Source organism: Aquarana catesbeiana, linkage group LG06 (assembly GCF_042186555.1).
Source record: "Aquarana catesbeiana isolate 2022-GZ linkage group LG06, ASM4218655v1, whole genome shotgun sequence".
NCBI classification, from domain to species: domain Eukaryota; kingdom Metazoa; phylum Chordata; class Amphibia; order Anura; family Ranidae; genus Aquarana; species Aquarana catesbeiana.
The window spans coordinates 77483692-77508959 of record NC_133329.1 but is presented as its reverse complement, the minus strand read 5'-3'; the positions used below and the strand labels follow the sequence as shown (position 1 = coordinate 77508959).

General features: G+C 39.1%; 1 protein-coding gene across 1 annotated transcript in view; it reads right to left on the bottom strand.

Annotated features, from left to right (window-relative positions):
- The window catches only part of LOC141148005 (olfactory receptor 1L4-like), a 50515-nt gene extending 26055 nt beyond the window's left edge, over positions 1-24460 (bottom strand). Inside the window, exons 1-3 of the mRNA XM_073635161.1 lie at positions 24453-24460; positions 21729-22650; positions 16430-16525 (exon numbers count right to left, since the gene is read on the bottom strand). Of these exons, the coding sequence (XP_073491262.1) occupies positions 16430-16525; positions 21729-22650; positions 24453-24460 (1026 nt within the window). The remainder of the gene's footprint in view (positions 1-16429; positions 16526-21728; positions 22651-24452) is intronic.
- Between the last annotated feature and the right edge of the window lie 808 nt (positions 24461-25268).

The window sequence follows — 25268 nt, the reverse complement described above, 5'->3', positions numbered from 1 at the left end:
TGTATTGTGTACACCACCAGAAGTGTAGTAGCGACTGTACTAGGGCTGCACTGTATTGTGTACTGTGTACACCACCAGAAAAGTAGTTGCAACTGTAATATGCCTGCACTGTATTGTGTACTGTGTACACCACCAGAAATGTAGTAGCAACTGTAGTACGGCTGCACTGTATTGTGTACTGTGTACACCACCAGAAAATTTGTAGCAACTGTTCAACGGCTGCACTGTATTGTGTACTGTGTACACCACCAGAAAAGTAGTAGCAACTGTACTACAGCTGCACTGTATTGTGTACACCACCAGAAGTGTAGTAGCGACTGTACTAGGGCTGCACTGTATTGTATACTGTGTACACCACCAGAAAATTTGTAGCAACTGTACAACGGCTGCACTGTATTGTGTACTGTGTACACCACCAGAAAAGTAGTAGCAACTGTACTACAGCTGCACTGTATTGTGTACACCACCAGAAAAGTAGTAGCAACTGTAATATGCCTGCACTGTATTGTGTACTGTGTACACCACCAGAAATGTAGTAGCAACTGTAGTACGGCTACACTGTATTGTGTACTGTGTACACCACCAGAAAAGTAGTAGCAACTGTACTACGGCTGCACTGAATTGTGTACTGTGTACACCACCAGAAAAATAGTAGCAACTGTACTACTGCTGCACTGTATTGTGTACTGTGTACACCACCAGAAAAATAGTAGAAACAGTACACCACAGAATGCACTGTAGATATAGGCTACACTAGATGCAGAGTATATATACAGCGGAGACGGGAAGTATTCAGACCCCCTTAAATGATTTTATCAAATGGCTGCAATATAACAAAGAGTGAAAAATTTAAGTTCATTTTTTTCCTCATTACACACAGCACCCCATATTGACAGAAAAACACAGAATTGTTGACATTTTTGCAGATTTATTAAAAAAGACTTCACAACAACTCTGTTACCCAGCCAGAGCCCTGACTTAAACTCAGTTGAGCATCTCTGGAGAGACCTAAAAATAGCTGTCCACCAACGTTTACCATCCAACCTGCCAGAACTGGAGAGGATCTGCAAAGAGGAATGGCAGAGGATGCCCAAATTCAGGTGTGAAAAACTTGTTGCATCTTTCCCAAAAAGACTCATGGCTGTATTAGATCAAAAGTGTGCTTCTACTAAATACTGAGCAAAGGGTCTGAATACTTAGGACCATGTGATATTTCAGTTTTTCTTTTTTAATAAATCTGCAAAAATGTCAACAATTCTGTTTTTCAGGATGGTACTCCAACTGTAGTCCCAACTGTGAAGCATGGTGGTGGCAGCATCATGCTGTGGGGGTGTTTTTCAGCTGCAGGGACAGGATGACTGGTTGCAATTGAGGGAAAGATGAATGCGGCCAAGTACAGGGATATCCTGGATGAAATCCTTCTCCAGAGTTCTCAGGACCTCAGACTGGGCCGAAGGTTTACCTTCCAACAAGACAATGACCCTAAGCACACAGCTAAAATAACGAAGGAGTGGCTTCACAACAACTCCGTGACTGTTCTTGAATGGCCCAGCCAGAGCCCTGACTTAATCCCAATTGAGCATCTCTGGAGAGACCTAAAAATGGCTGTCCACCAACGTTTACCATCCAACCTGACAAAACTGGAGAGGATCTGCAAGGAGGAATGGCAGAGGATCCCCAAATCCAGGTGTGAAAAACTTGTTGCATCTTTTCCAAAAAGACTCATGGCTGTATTAAATCAAAAGGGTGCTTCTACTAAATACTGAGCAAAGGGTCTGAATACTTAGGACCATGTGATATTTCAGTTTTTCTTTTTTAATAAATCTGCAGAAATGTCAACAATTCTGTGTTTTTCTGTCAATATGGGGTGCTGTGTGTACATTAATGAGGGAAAAAATGAACTTAAATGATTTTAGCAAATGGCTGCAATATAACAAAGAGTGAAACATTTAAGGGGGTCTGACTACTTTCCGTCCCCACTGTAAATATATACGCTGCGCAATATAAGTATATGTGATACCCAAAGTGCATAAATACATGTGAAAATCATACAGTGGTAGTCTCTGCCGACTGTAGAAAGTTACAATAGTGCAACAAATGTATAAAAAAAATCCTTTTGAGAAATAAATAAACATAAAAAGATAAGAATATTTAAGCAAATATACATATAATAAAGTGCTAACGTGCATCCAAGTGGTTAACAATTATACCACTTTTGATAGTGTCCATAGGATCATGTATATACTAAAAATTAATCCACTATTTGGTTAAACATAAATAAAAAGTGCTCCTGTGTGTGTATGTGACATCCAACTGTGTCAGTTCAAAAGTGCTTTAAAGTCCATGCGATTCTGAAACTGCTGTGTGGGTGATCCAAAGCAAGCCGTAGTGTCCTCACTCAGGTGCTCCCCCCTAGGCATTAAACGCTCACCTCAGAGCATGTGACTTTGCAATCAAGCTTAGTCAATACACGCTTGTGAACCACGTCTGGGCTCTGCAGTATTACCGGAATCCTGGACCCGTCAGCGCATTACCTCAGTATGTTAGTAGAAAAAAGGACTTGATAGTGTTATATAGTTTGAACAGTTTATTAATCAAAACAAAACCCCCATATGGGGTACTCACATAGATCAGGCGCGTCAGTGCGCCACTCTACCTCAAGCGAGAGCGAGTAAAAATACTGGACCGGTATTGGGATGGTATGGGCTTCCTCCTTGGCAGATCACTTGCCTAATGTACCATCCTGTCCCCTCCCCAACGCGTGTCGATACAGGGATTTCTGTATCTTCTTCAGGGGGAATTCTAAACCAATCGCATCAGGGCACTTGTGACTTCCTTATTACGTATGGTATAAATCAGAGGGTTTAACATGGGTGTTACTGCTGTGTACAGCACAGTGCAGATTTGCTCCAAGAGCTCTGAGTACTGAGATTGTGGAATCAGTACCACTGATGCTCCATTTGCATAGTAGAGGAGGATTACGGTGAGGTGGGATGAACAGGTGGAGAAGAGTTTTCTCCTTCCATCTCTTGAATTTATATTTAGGATGATGGCAATTATTTTCACATAAGATGCCACAATGCACAGAAATGGAACAAAGATAAGCAATAAAAACTCAAAGTATATCAACATGATGAACACTTCAGTTCCCGTACATGAAATTGTGATCAGAGCTTTGATATCACAGAAAAGTTGACTAATTACTTTTGAATGACACAACGACATAGTTGATGCTGCCTTTGTTATCAATAAAGAATTTGTACAAGCGGAGATCCAGGTGACTGAAATTAACATCAAACAATTTTTTCTCCCCAAAATTTGGTGATAGTGTAAAGGCTTACAGATAGCAACATATCGGTCATATGCCATAATAAATAAAATAATATTTTCACTGGTGCCAAATAAAGCGTAAAAACAGAACTGAGTAAAGCACTGAGTAAATGATATTGTATTATTGTTAGTAAGTATCATGTGTAGTAGTTTGGGAACAGTGACTGTTGTAAAACAAATATCTACAATGGATAAGTTACAGAGAAACAGATACATGGGGGTGTGTAAATGGTCATCAATATATATCACTGTGATGATAATTGTATTTATTAACAGGCATGTGTAATATATTATTAGTAAAATACCAAAAATGGATAGTTTATATTCTGTTTTAAAGAAAAATGGCACAATCTGAAACACTTTAGATGCTGTATAGTTGTCCATCCAAATTGCTCTTCTTTTGTAAGAAAAAGTAAAATATGATTATGATCAAAAATGCCACGATATATTTGGTAGAGGACTGCAGGTTTAGAATGATTCAGTGTTTTCTTGTCATGCTGAAATGCTGTGGCACATTTTAATTCTACATACATATAAAATTATTATGACAAAGTTTATAATTTTTGGTATTTTAAATAAATGCCTCCCTGGTAACAAAGAGTTGAATAATAATTATTATGGCACAATCTGAAACCCTTTAAATATTGTACAACTCTTCATCAAAACCGCTCTTCCTTTGTAAGAAGAAGCAATGAAATATGGTTATGATCAACGTTGACACAATTTTATTATTTGCATAACACTGCAGATTCAGATGAATAAATGCTGTTGTTGAACATTTTATTTATATGCACATATAAAAAAAAGTTCACTTTTTTGTCAGTGTAAATAAACACCTTAAGATAAAAATAGTTGTAGAATTATTATTACAGTATATCAAGTATCAGATTATGGATTTTTCCTAATTTTTTTATATGAAAATTGTAGCTATACTAAAAAAATAGTATTATGCTGTAAGTTGCAAATATACAGTATATTACTAAAAGTATTGGGACCATTGCCTTTACACGTACATGAACTTTAATGGATCAGATGTTTAGTTACTCAGTTGCCGCATTCGAATTGAATTTTTTTTACAATTTTAGATTCGAACTTTATCGATTTGAACATCTCGAAAAAAAAATGATAAATTCGAAGAAAATTCTAAAAAAACATAGAACGAATTCCGAATACGAATTGAAGGAATCAACCAAATTAAATGAAACTAAATAACTAGATTAACAAATCTAAATGAAACAAAACCAATTTTTTCTTCTTGCACATGTCTATGTCCAACCTCCTCACAGCACTGTCGGATTCCCCTCCTCTCCCGCCAGCTGCTGTGGGGGAGGTTTACAGGAAGTTTCAGGCTGGAAAGTGGGGGAAAGGGCCAGTAAATATGTCATTTTCTAAATGAACACAGGGAGTGATCGGTACACTGTGTTCATTAATAACTGAAGCACAGTAAACTGTGTTCGCTATGCTTCTGTTTTTGAATGAATATGAAGCTGCTCCGCACAGAGTACTTCCCATTCGTTCACTGTCCAGTGCAGTTGGGGCTGCAGAGAAAGGGACTTGGGAATCTTTGTACTCAGTCCTTTTCTCTGTCTCAAAAGTGAGACATCAGGGGTCTATGTAGACTGCTGATATTTCACCAAAGCCCCCCCCCCAAAGAAATGTAAAAGATAACAAAAAATAGCACTATAAAATTAATTAAAAAATAAAATTGTAAAAAATTTGAAAAATAAAATAATAAAAATAAAAAACTACTGATGCTGTCCACTGTCCTACTGACTCCAATTTCTGTCCTACTGACACCATCTATGTTTGAATACATTTTAAAATGTTTGTTTGCATTTATTTATAAGAGTGTATATATATATATATATATATATATATATATATATATATATATAGATATAGATATATCTATAGATAGATATAGATATATCTATCTATAGATATATCTATATCTATAGATAGATATATCTATATACTGTATATAGATAGATATATATATATACCTATATCTATAGATATATATAGATAGATATATATATACCTATATCTAGATATATCTAGATATATCTAGATATATATATATATATATATATGTAAATATATATAAATATATATATATATATATATATATATATATATATATATATATCTATCTATATCTATATATAGATATAGATAGATAGATATATATATAGATAGATATATATGTATATATATATATATATATATATATATCATACACACACACACACGTGGGTTTGGCCTTTGAGGTGCACACCCTAATGCAATAGGCTGCACACACCTATGACTGTTACTATTTAACCACATCAGCCCCGAAAGGATTTGCCCCCTTCCTGACCAGAGCACTTTTTGCGATTCGGCACTGCGTCGCTTTAACTGACAATTGTGCGGCCATGCGATGTTGTACCCAAAACAAAATTGACGTCCTTTTTTTCCCACAAATAGAGCTTTCTTTTGGTGGGATGTGATCATCTCTGTCTTTTTTTTTTTGTTTATAGCGCAAAAAAATAAAAACTGCAATTTTGAAAAAAAAAGCACTAATTTTTACTATTTGCTATAATAAATATCCCCCAAAAATATATAAAAAAAATGTTTTTTCCTCAGTTTAGGCAGATATGTATTCTTCTACATATTTTTGATTAAAAAAAAAATCGCAATAAGCGTCTATTGATTGTTTTGCGCAAAATTTATAGCGTTTTATGGCATTTTTATTTTTAATTCTTTTTTATTAGTAATGGCAGTGATCTGCAATTTTTACCGGGACTGCGACATTATGGCGGACACATCGGACATTTTTTACACTATTTTGGGACCATTGGCATTTATACAGCGATCATTGCTATTAAAATGCATTGATTACTGTGTAAATGACAATGGCAGTGAAGGGGTTAACCACTAGGGGGCGATGAAGGGGTTAAGTGTGTCCTAGGGAGTGATTCTAACTGTGGGGGGGATGGGCTTCAACACACATGACAGCTATCACTGCTCCCGATGACAGAGAGCAGTGATCTCTGTCATGACACTAGGCAGGGGAAATGCTTTGTTTACAAAAGCATCTCCCCATTCTACCTCTCTGTGACACGATCGCGGGCATCTGGCGGACATCGAGTCTGCGGGACCCGCGGTCACGGTCACGGAGAACGCGGCAGGCGCTTCTTAAAGGGGACATACCCGTACGCCCTTTTGCCCACCCATGCCATTGTGCTGACATACATCATCGTACGCTGGTCGGGAAGCGGTTAATAATTTCAACTGGATGTGACACCATCTGGACTGTTGGTTATTTTCAGAGCTGCCTTATTAAGTAGAGACAATTGGCTGGACATTATCTGAGGATACTTTCTATTTTAGAATAAGGTAGGTGTACGTATGTATGTTCTGGATTACACAGACTATCCTGTGTTTATATATTACCCTGGCTGTGTACATGTAATTGCAGTGCAGATTAATTCGCTAATACAGTAATGTGTTTGTGTCATGAAAAGTCTTGTGGTTGCTGTGTTCTGGTGTAGGGAGCACATACACCTACTTTAATCTGAAATAGTATTTTCAGCCAATTGTCTTCTCCTAAAAAAAAAAGAAGTTATGAAAATAACTATTTAAAGTATAATACAAAGTGCCACTAAGCTGGCTGGTTAAAAACGATTTAAATGTGACAGGTCCTCTTTCAGGGTTTGTTCACACATCTACCAGCATTAGTATACCGCAACAGTGAAATCATTTAGGTGTGTATATGTATATCCATGCTGTTCCAAAGACTGACCACACTGTACATGCACCCAAAGAATGAACCAATCTAGAATCAACCATCCAGAATGCTCAGATGCAGATCAGGAAGGAAGCAGCCGTGGTCCCTCCAGCATGGGATGTTGTTATCATTTTTGTCCATTATTTTGCATAGTAAAGACACTTACATCAGGTAGGACATGCAGTGTGGTACACTGAAAGACATCTTATGTTTTAGAATTGTTGGAATATTTATAATGTCTCGGTGCTGCTTATTATATTAGCACATTAAAAAAAATCACCTAAGGGACAGATTTACAGTTAAAGCCACACAGCTAATTCATCGTGTCCTGTGGGGCTGATTACAACATTAAATGTTTGCAATACCGAATTATTATTATATTTTTAACCTTCATGTTTTCTCCATCTCTGAATTCCACCATAAGATCCTGATTAAACAGGAAGCAGAAAGTATCAGGCCATGTCCCCCTTTTATATTTACTGACTATAAGAATACAGAGACTATTAAAGTATTCACCCCTTTGCAAATGTTTACATTATTTTGTCTTAAAACATTGATGTAGAATGGGTTTATCTTTGTTTTTGACACAGACCAGCTGAAATATACCCATCCATACCAGAGTTTACACAGATTTCTGCAAAATTATTGAAATAAATGACGATGAAAATTTGATTTATTGCATAAGTATTGAATTCTGTAGGTACACCTTTTGGCATTTAATACTCCACGAGTCTGTGTAGCTAGGTCTCTATTTGCTTTGCACATCTGGACAATGCGATTTCTCTTCTCAAAGTCTGTCAGGTGTCATGGGGATTTTAAGTGAACAGCCTTTTTTATGTCTAGACACAAATTATCTATTGGACTGAGATCTGGACTCTGACTTTGTCATTTGCGAGTGTTAACAATTCTTGTTCTTTGTATAATATTTTTGTGTCGTTTTTGGATTTATGTTTGGGTTCATTGTCTTTCTAGAAGACAGATCTCCTCCCAAGGCTCGGGTTTCATGCAGACTGCATCAGATTTTCCAGTAGGATTTCTCAATATGTTGCTGCCTTCATTCTACCCTCTACCCCTACAAGCCTTCAACAGCATGATGCTGCCACCACTACGCTTCACTTTGGGATGGTGTGTCTGTAATGATGATAATGAATGTTTATTCTAAACAATTAGTTTAGGGGGGGTAATGCCTTGCCAAAACACACACCTCCAATGCTTATATTTCATGCAGACTGCATCAGACTTTCCTCCTCACTTTTTTTGCTATAATAATTCTACCCTCTACACTGCTACAAAACCAAAACCAAAAACATAATGCTGCCACCATCATGCTTCACAGTGGGGATTGTGTGTTTATGATTATATGCAGGGGTTGGCTTATGCCAACATTGAGTTTAGTATGATGGTCAAAAAGCTTGCTTTTGGTTTAACCACTTCAACCCTGGAAGGATTTACCCCAGTGTTTTTCAATTCCAGTCCTCAATACACACCAACAGGTCATGTTTTCAGGCTTTCCATTATTTTGCACAGGTGATTTGATCAGTTTCACTGCCTTAGTAATTACCACAGCTGTTTCATCTGAGGGAAATCCTGAAAACATGACCTGTGGGTGCGCCTTCAGGACTAGAATTGAGAAACACTCGGGTAAATCCTTCTGGGGATTGAGAAACACTGATTTACCCCCTTAATGACCAGGACATTTTTTGCGATACAGCGCTGCATTACTTTAACTGACAATTGCGTGTGTGCGCGACACTGTACCCAAATAAAATTGATGTCCTTTTTTCCCACAAATAGAGCTTTCTTTTGGGTGTATTTGATCATCTCTTGTTGTTTATAGGGCAAAAAAAAAAAAGAACAAAGACTGACAATTTTGAAAAAAAAAAATATTTTTTACTTTTTGCTATAATACATATCCAATAAAAAATGTAAAAAAACAAATGTATTCATCAGTTTAAGCCAATATGTATTCTTCTATATATTTTTGGTAAAAAAAAAAAAAAACGCAATAAGCATAAATTGATTGGTTTGCGCAAAAGTTATTGCATCTACAAAATCGGGAATAGATTATGGCATTTTTATTATTTTATATTTTTTACTAGTAATAACGGTAATCATCGATTTTTGACTGGACTGCTTTTGGCACTTTTTTGGGACCAGTGACATTATTACAGCAATCAGAGCTAAAAATATGCACTGATCACTGTATAAATGACACTGGCAGGGAAAGGGTTAGCACCAGGGGCGATCAAAGGGTTAAGTGTGTCCTAGGGAGGTGTTTCTAACTGTGGGGGGAGTGGACTGATTGGGAGTACAGAGAGATCACTGTTGCTGATCACTAGGAACAGATGATCTCTCTGTATTTCCCAGTCAGAACGGAGATCTGTTTTGTTTACATAGACAGATCCACATTCTGTCTCTCTGTGGAGCATTTACGGGTGGCCAGCAGGTATTGTGGCAGCCGGACCTGTGCATCGGCTCCCTTGCCAGTCTGCGGGTGCACGCGCTTACAGTGTCTCATGCATAAAGTGATGTACGGGTACGCCATTAAGTGCAATAGGGCTGCCCTGCCGCAGTATATATGTGTGGGTGGTCCTTGAATTTACAGATGTAAATTTACAAAAGTAGCAATATAAAAAGTATAAAACATGATCCAGTTCAGCTAGTATGTCTACCTCTCACCGCTCCACAGATCTCTCAGAGAGCGGTGTTAACGGGTGGAGACAACAACTGCTTGAGAGATAGACATACTAGCTGAACTGGATCATGTTTTATCTGTTTATATTGCTACTTTTGTAAGTTTACATCTGTAGGGGGGATGGGTTTTCAATAGATTTTAAACGGTATTATGCTATGTGCACTATCTTTGTCATGAGTGACAATAAGATGGAATGATGGTCCTGGATCCAAGAACAGATTATAATACAGGCGTATTTACACAGTCCTTCTGGTGAGTCTAATACCTTAGGGGAGAGGTCTCACGAGGTTTGTTGACGGGATCCGTGGATATATTTGGATGTTCCTCTAATGCCCCGTACACACGGTCGGACTTTGTTCGGACATTCCGACAACAAAATCCTCGGATTTTTTCCGACGGATGTTGGCTCAAACTTGTTTTGCCTACACACGGTCGCACAAAGTTGTCGGAATTTCCGATCGCCAAGAACGTGGTGACGTCAAGCACGTACGACGAGACTAGAAAAGGCCAGTTCAGAACCAAGCGCGGCACCCTTTGGGCTCCTTTTGCTAATCTCGTGTTAGTAAAAGTTTGGTGAGAGACGATTCGCGCTTTTTCAGACTCGTGGCTTTCAGATCGTTTTCTGCCGTTCAGTTTGTGCTTGTGGGTTTGTATCTGCTCTTCAGTGCGTGCAGTCAGTTCATATTGGAGTTTTCTGTGCGATCTTGTCCGCTCGTTGCTGTTTTTCAGGTCGCTCTTCACAGGCCTTGCTGTTCTTCAGTGCGTTCTGTTACTTCGTTCTGAGCAGCCGACCGTTTTCTAGCCATGTTTCGTATGCGTACTCCTCGTAGAGTTCGTGCTGTGCGGGGGCTTGGTGTTGGGGTCCTGACCTTGACACAAGTCCAGTCCATGAACAGGGTGGGGAGGAGTTCATGGACCAAGAATTGGTTGCTTCAGCGTGACCAGTTCTGTCATATGCCTTTGCTCCGTGAGATCCGGAGGATGACGGACCCCGTATTTCACCGTTTGTTGGCTTCGCTGACCCCCTATATTAGCAGGCAGGATACCTGCATGAGGCAAGCCATCACTCCGGAGCAGAGGTTGGTCGCTACCTTGCGGTATTTGGCCACAGGGAGAAGCCTGCAGGACTTGAAGTTCTCGACAGGCATCTCCCCCCAGGCTCTGGGGATCATTATCCCAGAGACCTGTTCTGCCATCATCCAGGTCCTGCAGAAGGAGTATATGAAGGTAAGATTTTTATCCTTTTATATCACATTTTATTGTATTGAATGTTTGATAATATATTGTATTTCTTCCCTCATTCCCTAATTACCATGATTGTAATATGCTGTGAATGTCCCCTTTGTTCTCATGCATGCTGGATTTTTATGTAATTATTATTTTAGGTCCTTCATACATATTTGCCCTTCAATAACCTCCCCAGCATGGTGTCTCCTGCCCTATATTCACCTCATGTAGTCACTTAACAATGTATTTTATCAGCTCCATAGTAGTGCTTTACCCCAAACACCCCCTAAAATGTTTTGAAATGTTATTTTTGATTTAAATTCAGGCAGAGTGGCAGAGGCTTTTTTTTGTGGTGTCCCCAAATTTTTTGTAACCCTCCCTCCCTCAACTGCTAAGTCAGCTGATCCCAATTCTCTATCTTCAATCATCTATCTGCTGACTTTGCCAAACCCATACACACTATACCCATCTCTTTAGTGCTCAGATTTATGGATTAATTCCCCAAAGCATGTAGTGGAAGGGCCTGCCTGTATACTTTCCAATGGTACTGTTTAAAGTTCTTGTATCCTATTATGATCTTGATAGGTAATAGCAGAATGTCCAAATGTGCTCAAATGTGTACAGTGTGTATTTATATCTTTGTATTCAGACACTTCTTACCTGTCCAGTGGTCTGCTAATAGTGTAACTAAGGAGGGGCTGTTCCAAGTAATACCCTGTATTTAGGCATTCATCTCTCAATGAAGTGAAGAGGGTTACCTGTCCAAGAGTCCCCCCCCCTATAATGTTAGAAATGGCCCATGAGGGGGGGAGGGGGAATATGATAGGTGTACCTTATACTTTGTTGTTGTTAAATTCCCCTTAATAAATGCTATCTGGAGGTTGACCCATAATGTTTGTGTCTAATCTGCTTGCCAGGTTTCTGTGAAAAAATAGTAATGTTTATTGTTTTTTCCTCAACAGTTTCCTTCCACGCCACAGGAATGGCAGACTGTGGCCTCCCACTTTGCCCAGCGGTGGGACTTTCCTAACTGCGGAGGGGCAATTGATGGGAAACACGTCCACATCGTCCCACCACCCAACTCGGGGTCGTACTATTATAATTACAAGGGGTTTAATAGTATAGTGATGTTGGCGGTGGTGTCGGCTAATTACGACTTCTTGTATGTGGACGTGGGGAAGAATGGCCGGATGTCCGATGGTGGAGTCATCGCCCAGACGGAGTTCTACAGGTGTCTCCAGAATGGCAGCTTGGACTTGCCACCTCCAGAGGACAATGTTGAAGGTCTCCCATTTGTGTTCGTTGCTGATGAAGCATTTGCGCTGGGGGACCACCTGATGCGGCCATTCCCGATGAGGACCCTCACCCCGGAACAGAGGGTTTTTAATTACCGGCTGGCCAGAGCCCAAAGAGTGGTGGAGAACACATTTGGAATCCTGGCCAGCCGGTTCCGATTATTTATGACACCCATCCATATGGCGGAGTATAAACTGAACCATATACTTGCCTGCTGTGTTCTCCATAATTTTCTACAAAAACATTCAGCCAACTATGCTGCCTCAGTTGGGCCTGAGGCCGGAATCCCAAATACATCAACAATGACGGCACTTGAAAGTGGCCGTCCTGGCTTGCCCTCCCTGAATGCCCGTGATGTCCGGTTACGATACCTGGAGTTCTTTGCGGGTAGGGGAGCTATCAATATGCCAGACAATCTGTGACACCTTTTTCAAATAAAAAACAACCAAAAGAAATTCTTGGTGGACATTTACTGCTTGTGTTTGTTTTAGCTGACCCTGACAGAAATGTGTTGAGTGCAGAAAATGTCGTGATTGGGTAACCTTATAAAAAACAGTGTTGGCTGGTACTTCCTAAATGCAAAAACACATTTCACTACAAGTGCACTTGCAACTGCACTGAACCTGCACTTGTAGTGCAAAGAGGATTTGCCCTTAGGAAATAACCCCCATTTGTGCATAAAACAACAATTACATCACCCCAAAAGTGTTGTAGTGTTGAGACAATAATCCACACATTCTTGAGTAAGGCACTTTTTTACACCTGCACAATCACATGCGCATTTACCAAAGGTTTTTAAAACAAACCAACATGTTTGTTGTATAACAATGTTTGCAGTAGCATTATGAAAAATCAAAATATCCATTTCAGATAAAACAGGCCTGTGTAAAACCAACAAGAAAGCCAAAAAACTTGAACTTACAAAGTTCACATTAGGTAAAACCTGAAGGCTAGATCAGACATCAGTATTTAGGAACTGGGTTTGATCTAGCGTTCAGATGGGGGGAAATCACCCCTGGAAAAGCCAAATTTGGAAGATGCACACCAATTTACGAATGTCAACATGTGCTATCTGCCATCAGGGGGGATCAAGGGACGCGTTTTGGGGGAGAAAGCCTTTCCTCAATGCGACTTTATAATTGAGGAAGGTGTTGCACCCCCAAAACGCGTCCATTGATCTCCTGTGATGGCAGATAGCACATGTTGGCACACTGTGTGCATCCTCCAAATTTGGCTTTTCTAAACATTTTAAAAATTTTTGGAAGATTGGACCACATTAATAAAACAGGTGATTTTGTGGGGTTTAAATTCGCCCCAAAACATCAATGATGTTATTATTTTTTTTAATAACATCACTGATTTGGTTCTGGATGTTTTGCAACTGGAGATTACACCCCATGATCTCCCCGATAAGTATCTGGGCACTTTCTGAAGTAAAGCGTTCAGGATCCCTCACATCACGATCACCTAAAAAGAGATAAAGAACAAAAAAAAGGTCTCAAAAATCTGCCACCATCCATCTCTTTTACCTGAGCCTGTGGTCGCAGACACTCACCTGTTGTGGTGCCAATCTCCACCACGTCTTCTTCTTCCTCCTGCTCTTCTTCTTCGTTTGGGGGTATTTCACCTTCTTCCATAGGTGGGGGGTCTGTGGTCTCCTCGGATGAGGGCTGTCCTCCGAGTCTTTTCTCCCCTATGTAAAACAAAAATGGTATAATTAGCACACAGATATTTGATGGCAGAACTAGAAATAGGAAACATTGCTTGGAAGTGGGGTACAATTGTCTATTTTAGCCGAGTTCCAAGATGTATATTTTTTTTATTGCCCTTTGTCAAGCTGCAATACTTTACATGTTTGGTACAAGCTTCACAGATGTAGCCCCCCCTATAGTATACACTGGAGCACCTGTGTGCCCCCCTAATAAAAATGGTGTTCTTGTGTCCCACACTAGTGCTCCAGTGTCCAGATGTGAAAACAGCTGCTCAGTGTCCTCTCTTTACACACAATCTAGTTGTCATTTCATTCTAGTAACAAACCCATCTACACAAACAAATATTTGGCATCCAAGTAGGCCCCAAAAAATGTGTGAAAATGCATATGGCCTAAACAATGGTGTTCTAGAGGCCGAAAGAAAAATGTTTGATACGAACGAATAATGGGCCCATGAACATTAAAGTTGCCCTTTTAAACGTTACAATTAATAAAAGCATATGGAGCAGAACGAACGGAACAAAGACAGAAAAAATAGGAACACAGCACAACTACTTACTTTTTTGCAGCACTCTCCGGATCTTTCGGTACTGCTCTGGCTCTCTCAACTTCAGGTCCGACCACCGCTTCCTGAGCTGATCTTTAGACCTTCGTACCCCGAAATTCCGCTCTAGACTCCTGACCACTTTACCAATGATTTTTGCCTTTCGGATGTTGGGGTTGGGGTAAGGCCCATATTTTCCGTCATAGTCGGACTTCCTCATGATGTGTACCATCTCCAACATCTCCCCAAACGACATATTTGTGGCCTTAAAACGTCTCCTTCTGGATCGGGACGAGCCTGGATCCGGCCTTTCCTCCTCCTCCTCCTCGTTGCTATAATTAGCATGCACCTGCTGTAACTCTGCCATCATGCTCTTCACCCACTGCGCCGAACGAAAAGGGGCGGGGAATACACAAGAACGTCAGGGGCGGGCGGAGTTACACGCATGCGCAGTGTGTATAAAGCGTAACACGCGTGCGTATTACGTACGATCTGTGAGCGGAGGAAGGAGCATTGGACGCGCCGATCGTAAGAACGAAGGTAAGAGACAAACTTGTGCCTATACTGCTTCTAGATTGAGGCCTATATTGTAACAAGATTAGGAGAGTTTTGTCTGACATTAGGCTTTGTCTTGTGTTGTGTCTTGCAGTGAACATGGATATCTTAATGAGAGATACTGACTTCATGTCACTATTCATTGATATGCTAAGTGAGCTGCCCTGTCTGTGGGAGATTACCCACCCCCATTTCAAGAACCAAGCAAAGAGGAAGGCAGCACTGGAGCAATTGTGTGAAATTGTGAAGCAGGTGATCCCCACGGCAGACATCACTTATTTAAAAATTTTCATTGGTGGCCTGAGGAGCACATATCTGAGGGAGCGCAAGAAAGTCCTGGATTCACAGAGATCCGGAGCAGCAGATGACATCTATGTCCCCAGGATGTTGTACTACGACAGGCTGCACTTTCTGGCAGGCCAGACTGAACCCAGGCCATCCCTCTCCAGTCTTCCTTCCACGCTTCCTTCCCCCCTGGCTGAGGCTTCTGACGCCCAACCTGGGCCTTCCAGGCCGCATGTGGAGGAGCCCAGATTGAGCCAGGTATAGCATTCCTCTAAATATTTCTGCTTGTCCAATCAATGATGTTAACTAGATGTTAGTTTGGAGTACTAATTTAGGATTGTGATTGATGATGCAAAACATTACAACCATGTCCCTTTTTCATACACAGGGAAGTCTCAGCCAGGAGGTGGCCGGGCCGAGCCAGCTGGCTGATCTGCAGGTCCCTCCACCCCCCCTGAAAAGAGAAAGTGGCAGTAGGACGAGTGCCCTAGAGGAGGCGGCTATCAGATTCTTTTGGAGGGCTACAGAGGTCCTGGGAGCACCCCACACCAGGCAGGAGAACATTGCTGCCTTCATAGCATATAAAATGCAGAGGATGGAGGAGGGCCAAAAAGCCATGTGTGAGGCCCTCATATCAGAGGCTCTGGAGAAAGGTATGAGGGGCCAAATTACACCTCACACACAGCTTTGGGATGGTCCTCCTCCTCCTCCCTCTCCTCCAGGTCCTCCCAGTCCTCCTCCAGGTCCTCCCAGTCCTCCTCCAGGTCCCCCCAGTCCTCCTCCTCCTCCAGGTCCTACTCCTCCTCCTGCCACATCTCCAACTGCACAGCCACAGCCCGGAAGGAAGTGTGAAAGGAAGACCAGACAGTGATTGCCCTGGGTCCAGTCTGGTCGGCCAAAAAATGCAGCCTCTTGTGGTACCACAGCCTGGGGACACAGATGTCATCTGCTGCTATCCGGATCTCTGCGAATCCCGGACCAGACTGCACTCCCTTACATATGGACTCCTCAGGCCACCAATTTTGATGTTGAAGAATTGATGTCTGCCGTGGGGGTCCCAGGCTTCGCTAATTTCTCCTGTTGATCCAGTGTTGCCTTCCTCTTTGTTTGGTTCTGATCCCTTAATAAAGGATTTTTGTTTTGAATTATACTCTCCTATGTGTTTTACTTCAAAAATGACAGTTTGTTTGTGAGGATTCAGGTACATTTCTAATATACAATGTGAAATGAACAAGGGACACCAACAACAAACAATCTCCTTGAGATTAAATAATAAAAGATATCAATGGTGTTGGGGTAACTTGCCACACAAAACACACACAAAAATATTCTGGAGTAAAAATAAAAATAACATTGAACAAAGATCAGCCTTGGAAAAAATCCAAACATTAAAGAAAAAAAAAGGCTTAAAAACAAAATAAAAAAAACATAAAAAATATAAAACTGTCAGATGTGACAACTAATAACAATATATTGAGGGAATCCCACTAAAAAAACACAAATAAAAGTTTGTGAGAAGTGTGTGTGAATATGAGCAGCAAAACTACTTAATTCTTGTCACATTATAAAGAAGAAGAGAGTGCGCTGTATTAAACCATTTTTTACATTGCAGCGTGACGAAAGTGCTGTATCCATTGCGAACGCTAAGTTAACCAGAACGAGCTGTCCCGTGTCGGAATTTCTTCTGAGCATGCGTGGCACTTTGTGCGTCAGAACAGGCCACACACGGTCGGAATTGACGCGATCGGATTTTGTTGTCGGAAAATTTTATCTCCTGCTGTCCAACTTTGTGTGTCGGAAAATCCGATGGAAAATGTCTGATGGCGCCCACACACGGTCGGAATTTCCGACAACACGCTCCGATCGGACATTGTCCATCGGAAAATCCGACCGTGTGTACGGGGCATAAGAGTCAAATTTTTTTGGACTGAGTCTTAATTTGTTTGGACATTTGTTTGTGTAAAACACATTAATTGGAGACACATTGGGTGGATTTTACCCATTAAGCGCTGTTAATGCTATAGGATATTTTATTCAAGCATATTTTAAAGCATATGTGTTTTAGTATTGGACACAATAGCAGCTACTATTAATTATACATTTAAAACATTTTATACAAGTCACAATTTCTATGTGCGCTGGGAGAGAGTTATCTGTTAACCAAGGTTGATTGATCCACTTGTGCTAGTTTTTATTCAAGTGAATTTACACATATCACTTCATTGGTCTTTAGTTTCTGTTGTGTGGATGGTCATGAGGTAGTGTCTAATCCCGACATTTTTCACCAGGGTTGGCTTCTTCAGGGCATTTGCAGACCATCTCTAGTCAAAAGACTATAATAGAGACAAAGTCATATATACACACAATAGAAATCAATTGGACACTACATACTTGTTTATGGTAATATTATTTATTCTTCCATTTAGCAAGAAGGTAGATGTCTACCTCCCTTTCACATCATCAGCAGAATGATCAATTATAGTGGTTATAATAATAATAATTTGATGTAATAATAATTTAACAATAATTTTACTATTTTGCTTACTTTTTTTTTATTTTTTATTTTTTTACTTACCAAAATAATTCTGTGCCACGTTGTTCTGAAGGGCCACTCTCCAATCGCATTGGGGAACTTGTATCTCTCCTACAAATTGTGTCTATCTGCTCCACGTTAGCACTATATCTACTGGAGCATTTGCACTTTGCAGAGCAGAGTAGAGACTCTGGCCAGAGAGCAATTACTTTGACTTAGTTGGCTAGCTTAAATGTGTATTGCAATGTAAGTGAACAAAAAAATATCTGTTTTTGAGCAAAGTTTGCTCAAAGAAAGAAGGTTTAGCAGTGAGCAGAGAGTTCATTCAGAATGTTTAGAGTCAGTTTTGTTTGTTTGGGTCAGACAGGTACATGAATTTGTCCCTGTCTGCACTGTTGAAGGAGTATGTACACTGGACACTCCTTCCTCAGTTCACTCCCAACCTCCCTTCCTGGCCATTGTATCTGTCAGACTGACAAGCACATGGCCGTGGAGTTTTATACTTGGGGTGAGTGGAGTTGATGGGAAACTGAGAGACAAGTTCCCCATCAGATCTACTTTTGATTGATAGTGCACAGAGGTGGGTAGACTCATAGCTGCTATTCAATCCAATAACGACTTTCTAATCCATCCACTGCTGTGCGCTGTCACTCAAAAGTGAAGTGGACCTGAGGATGAACTAGTCTCTCAGTTCCCCATCAGGCTCCACCCACCCAGTGACAAGTCTTTTCCAAATATAGAGATTTCCCATATTTTTTAATTACATCACCTTTGTTTACATTTAGCATTTAGCTGACAGCTCAACAAGGCCAAGGATACAGCACTGTGTGGAAGGCTGTCATAGAAATGACAGCTTTCCAACACAAACATGGCCCACACTGTGTACTGGCGTACATCTGTACACCAGCTCAGCGTTGGTCTTAAGTCTTAACTCTTTAAGAAACAATTGCTTTGACAGTAACACATTGTTAAAGTGATTGTAAAGCTTCGTGTTTTTTTTTTTAAATAACAAACATGTCATACTTACCTCCACTGTGCAGTTTGTTTTGCACAGAACGGCCCCGATCATCCTCGTCTGCGGTCCCCCAGCAGTGCTGGTAGCTCCTCCCCGCATCGTATGACCCCTTAAGAGAAGTGCTCTCCCGGGGCTCTTACCTTGCGAGTGCTCTCCCGAGTCCAGCATTCGCGTCCATAGACGCAGGATCCCGGACTCGACCCCGCCCCCCGGTGGCGCGTGATTGGATTTGATTGACAGCAGTGGGAGCCAATGGCTGCGCTGCCATCAATCTATCCAATCAAGAGCCAAGAACCCCAGGCAAAGGAAGCGCGTGTCTCCGCCATGGGGAATTCCAGGGCTCAGATGAGTAAAACTAGGGGGCTGGGGGGCCAGTCACTAGAAGAAGTTTTTTCACCTTAAAGCATAGGATGCATTAAGGTGAAAAAACACAAGGGTTTACAACCCCTATAAAGTGACGATAGTAAGAACTACATGAAAAAATGAGCTGTCACTTTAAATATCGAGCAAACTAAATAAATTAAATACCAGAAAATGATGTCAATCAATAAAAATAATTCATAAATGTGAATGCTCAGAAGAATTCATATTAAACATAAATAAAGTCCATAATCAAAATGCCTTTAAAGTGCTCTTTGCCCAGTGCTCAAATAAATGACAAAAGTGCTTCAGTGCTGAAAGTTCTCCAGATATTGAGGCCTCTTACCAGACAGGAATGATGTTCAATTACAAAGATTATAACTGCTTTATATCCAAATGGAAGGCCGACACTCTCACCATCAAACTTTCCAATAGCTCTATGACCCCATTGGTAAGATACAGCAGCGATGTCCCCACACCTCAGATGCTCGTCTTAGCCTCTACCCAAATCGGCTCACTCCACCATATTGTGTTATATAATATGTTGGAGTGAGCAATACAAAAAGGCAAAAAGCCTCATAGTGCAGTACTTTGATATTGGGATCTTTTCAATAAGCAAGTTTTGGTTTGGTAGGGAGAGTCAATCTGAAATGTGGATCATAATCAGAGCATTAAGTGTTCTTTGTTACACTGCTGTAATAAAATACATCAAAGCTGTATTTAGTCCAAAGATTGATTGCTACTGTTCATTAGACAATAGTTTTATTATTTTTTAGAGAATAAAGGATTTGTATACAATGTACAAAAGGGTACAGATACAGTTGTGCAATGCATAGAATTTCATGTTATGGAAACAATCAGAAACAATATACAAATAGCAGGACCAACAGTTAAGTGTACAGGTATGAGGTCCCTCCATCACAAGAAACTGAGGGGCAACTTGTAACGTTTAAAAAAAAAAAAAAATGTTGACAGCTTCTCTCTACGAAGGTATAGGTTTTTTTTAAGGGAAAGAGGGATAACACATTATGTGTTTACATTTTATATACCAGAAAATTATTAAAAATACAATAATTTAAAAAAGAAGCTGTCAAAATACCTCACACAGCCATGGTCTGGCTTACAAAATGAAATACCAGACCAAAAATAGATCTTAAGCAGCATTTACTGTCAAGTTACCTAAATCTGAATATGCGGGGGTTCAATGTTAGCTTTATAAAGAAAGGGATTTGCCCCACCCAGCAGTAAACATGGACCAGGATGCTAGATGGGACAGATTGGTCTGCATATGAACAAATCCTGAGAAAAGTTGAGGAAGTTATGTAAGTTGAGGAGAAAGGAAAGTTGGAGGGGTGAGGGAGGGGTTGCCACTGTGAGTTATAGATCTAAAAATCGAGTAGGTGGTTGCATAGTTGGGAATTGATCTCACCAAGGTTGCCAGACTTATAGAAATTTGTCATGCGTAACAAACAAATTTTCACAGATATTCCTCCACTCTCCTCGTTGACACATGCCATGACCATCCTGGGCAGTGGGCGCCCAGGAGGGTCAGGTAATTTAGGAATACATGGCAGGTGTGTTACCTTTCTAGTGTATGTAGAAATGATCTGATGGCTTTACAGCCACCAAAATCACTGCCACTAGAAAGTCTTCTACTGCAGCCAGGAGTCTGTTTATTTACGATGAGCCGTGAATGTAGTACATATGTCCATGGCATGGTTTAAAGGCTAACTAAATCCAAGAAAGTACCCATTGATCTTGCCAGAAATGCTATCTGCTTGTCACTTCTTGAGAGCTGAACTGATGGGGCACAGTCTATCTTCATTCTGTAAGCTACTAATCTCCCCACCCACTGTGTAATAGAGATGAAAAAAACATACATGTTTGAAGGCCACCAAGGGTAGCAACCATTGCTCCCCCCAGGCCAGGAAGTGGGTAATTTGGAGGGTTACCAGGTGAAAGTTAAGGCTTAAAATCTTTTAAAAATCACAAAGCTGGGCTGTAATAAAGCACAAATGAATCTACAGTAAAACCTTGGTTTGCAAGCATAATTTGTTCCAGAAACATGCTTGTAATCCAAAGCACTTGTATATCAAAGCATTTTTTTTTTACAGGGTATAAAAGAGAAGAAAGGCACCTAGTAAGTATAGCAATACGTTGCTAAATGTTGTACCTTCATTAAATGTAACCATATTGCTACACTTAGAGGCTCCTCTCCTCTTTTTTATACTCAGTTGTGATGTAATGCTACTCTTATATCAAGACATCACTTGTATATCAAGGCAAAATTTATTAAAACATTTTGCTTGTCTTGCAAAACGCTCTCAAACCAATTTACTCTCAAACCAAGGTTTTACTGTATCCTTTTATTTAGAAAAAACCCAATGAAAAGTTTTCTTTACCCCTACTAAACTCAGCAGACCCTTTTTAATATCTTTATTCCGAAGACTGTATATCAAAGGGTTGACCATAGGTGCAACAGTAGAATACAACATTGTAAAAATTTGTTCCAAGAGATCAGAGTACTTTGATGAAGGCATCATGACCACAGTTGCAATTGTAATATAATAGATTAAGAGTACAATGAGGTGGGATGAGCAAGTGGAGAAAGTCTTTCTCCTTCCATCAGATGACTTAATGCATAATATAACCCTGATTATTTTTATATAGGATGCCAAAGTGCATGCAAATGGGATTAATCCTAATATCACTAATTCAACATACATGACGATGTAGAATAGCTCTGTGCCCCCACAGGAGATCTTGGTCAGTGCTTTTGCATCACAGAAGAAATGATGAATTATAGAATGGCAGAAGGACATTTTTGAGACAGATATTGAAATCAATAGTGAATTTAAACAACCAGAAGCCCAAATAAAAGCAATAAGTAGGATACAGACTTTCATACTCAGGACATAGTGGTAATGTAAAGGGTCACAAATGGCAACAAACCGGTCGTATGCCATAATAAACAACAGAAGGTCTTCTGTGCTGCCTATCAAGAAGAAGAAGAACATCTGGATGGAGCATTGGGTGAAGGATACAATATTATCCCCTGAAATCAGTATGTAGAGAAGTTTAGGAACAATTACTGTTGTGTAGCACATATCCACAACAGACAGATTACAGAGAAACAAGTACATGGGATTATGTAAGTGATCATTTTTATATATTACTATTATGATGGCAAAGTTTATTAGAAGTCCAATCACATATATTAAGACAAAAAGGTTTGAAATGAACATGTCATCCTCCAAATTAGAGGAAAATGGCACAATACAGAATTCCAAAAAGGATGTGTAGTTCTTCGTTAGGCAAAATGTCCCGATGCTGCAAGATAGCAAGATATTGTTGGCATACAAAGCATATAGACATTCCTACATGTACACTACTATTCAAAGTGTTTGATTTTAAATTTTAATTTTTTTTTTAAATAAATGTTTTATAAATAGCGTACAATTATCAGATTATCAGAATGGTAGTTTCATTTTTATTTTATAAATGCATAAGGGGTTAGGTTAAATGGAAAATACTCTTGGTTCTCTCATTGAGTGGATTGTTAGTTTAGCTAAATATGAAATATTCCAAAGAATATTTATAATCCCCCTTTAAAGCCACTTTCTCCTAACTCCTTTGTAAAAAAATGTCTCCATTTAAAAGTTCAATGGGATACCTTATTCCAGAAAAATATAATTATTGCTGTAGTCTCCCTTTCGAAAAATCATAGAGCTCTTGGACTCAAGTTTTACATTTAGAACATAACAAATGTTTTAATTATTAACTTGTTAGAATAAGCACTATATATTTAAAAAAAGATATAAAACATAATTTCAAAACAGACTGTTATTTTAGTTTAATCCTGAATTGGTGGGTTGTAAGAGTTTAAATGCATCACTTATTTACACTTTTTGCTAAATCCATATTTTACCATTTTGAAAACATTATTTTTAGCCAGGAAATATTTTTTATTTATTAATCTGAACCAGTCTATTTTTTTTATTTAACCTTATAGCATTAGATTCCCTGTAAATTAATTTTGTTCCAGGCTGGCCACTGAATAACAGCCATTGTACTGGAAAATGTCTAGAAATCTAAAATGCAAGCACTTGTTTATTGACCAATGACCATATGCACAGACATATGTACAGTATTAATACTTATATATAATTATATATTATATATTATATATATTATATAATACACATATTTTGGGGTTTCTCTACTAGACTAGAAGATAATTTTGTGCAAACATTTGGAATAGTATTAATTATACAAAATATCTTACCTAGCAAACAATCTACACCTGCATTTTTTTTACATTTTAGTTAATTTTATCTTATAATAAAAAAATGGATTGGTATTGCTTTCCTAAATAGTGGGAAATATACATTTCTACAGTGTTAACTCATAATCTATTATAGTTGATATTGTTGTCTTTTTTTACACAGCATTTGTTATTCATTGCTATAATGGTCTTTCACATATGCTTGGAATGTACATTCTATCCACATACGCAACTCTGTATTGCCTGTATTTCTTGTCTGTTTATGTTAAAAACTAAATTATGAGAAGTAAAAAAAATGATTTATGAGGTTAACTAATTCATACTATAACTGCAAAATGTGGCCTAGGTTTCAATGATCCATGGTTATGAAAGGATTGAGGAGAGCAGTGCTCCGGCTAAATTTTGTTGGAAAGAACAGCTAATAAACTGACAATACTGTATGCAATATAAATATCTATGCAGCAGGTGGTGCTGTTGTATTATAGTGTAAAGTTCATGTATTCTATGCTTTAACAGGATGTACCGTCTATCTAAGTTCAGTGCACTTGTTTGTGGTTAGTTCCTGTTTCATGTTTCTCATGCTGTAAGACATCCATTGCTAATCCTCCATAAAAGCAAAGCTATTGCTGCAAACAAGAAGCGTCCAGTGCATGATTTCAATACTCTGCAATACTCTGCACAGCAAATTTCACCATTACACATGAACATCAGTTTACATCTACTTGCTTTTTTTCTTTTTAAACTGCAAATTCCTTTTTGTTATTATCTGCAGTACTTCCAAAAAAAAAGAGAGCACACACAGGCAAATAGTTTACCATTTTACATATACAGTATATAATGTACTTACTCTGGCATATTCCCCTTTTTCCCTGCAGTTCTTATTTAAGTTTCCTTGGGACTCTCATGAGGTATGCATAGAAACACCAAAGTATTTAAAATGATTCATTTTTTATTTGACAAGTACAAAAAAATCTTAAAAGACAATCTGAATGATATATAGAATGTACATCAGTAAGAGCACAATTGGAATACTTCCAATAAATACATGTTTACATCAATAAGCATATTTGCAACAACAAGGTGATATAATGAAAGAAAAAATGGCTGGGTCAAGCCTTAAATCTCTCCATGCGTTTCGTGAATCCTAGTTTACTTCATCAGGAGAAAAGTAACTGACGAGATGTCCATGAACAAACCATGTCATTAGAAAAATCATGAAAAATAATAATATAATATGTCCTTTTCCAATATATATTGACACATTTTATATTCCTAAGGATAATGCCATACTTACAAATCACATGTGCCAACCTACGCACAAGACCACATTTCTTATTTAAGTTTCATCTTTACCTAAAAACTGACTCTGTACCATTTATAAGTATGAATTAGGAACTTTATGCACCTTATGACTCATGTTGTTGCAGTCATATGGCTTAATCTTATATACCATGTGCTAGATTTAGACACATCATAGAGTGTTGTATTTATACTGAGCTTGCCTCTCTATAGACTGCATTGTATTGCAAAAATAAACCTTTATGTAGGGAATTATGTGACATAATGGAATGACATTAATTATTGTCTCTAAGGATTTAATTATACAGCATCTGCTGCTTCTGAATGTCCCCTGGAACTTCTTTGTTTCTTAGTGTGCAAAGCA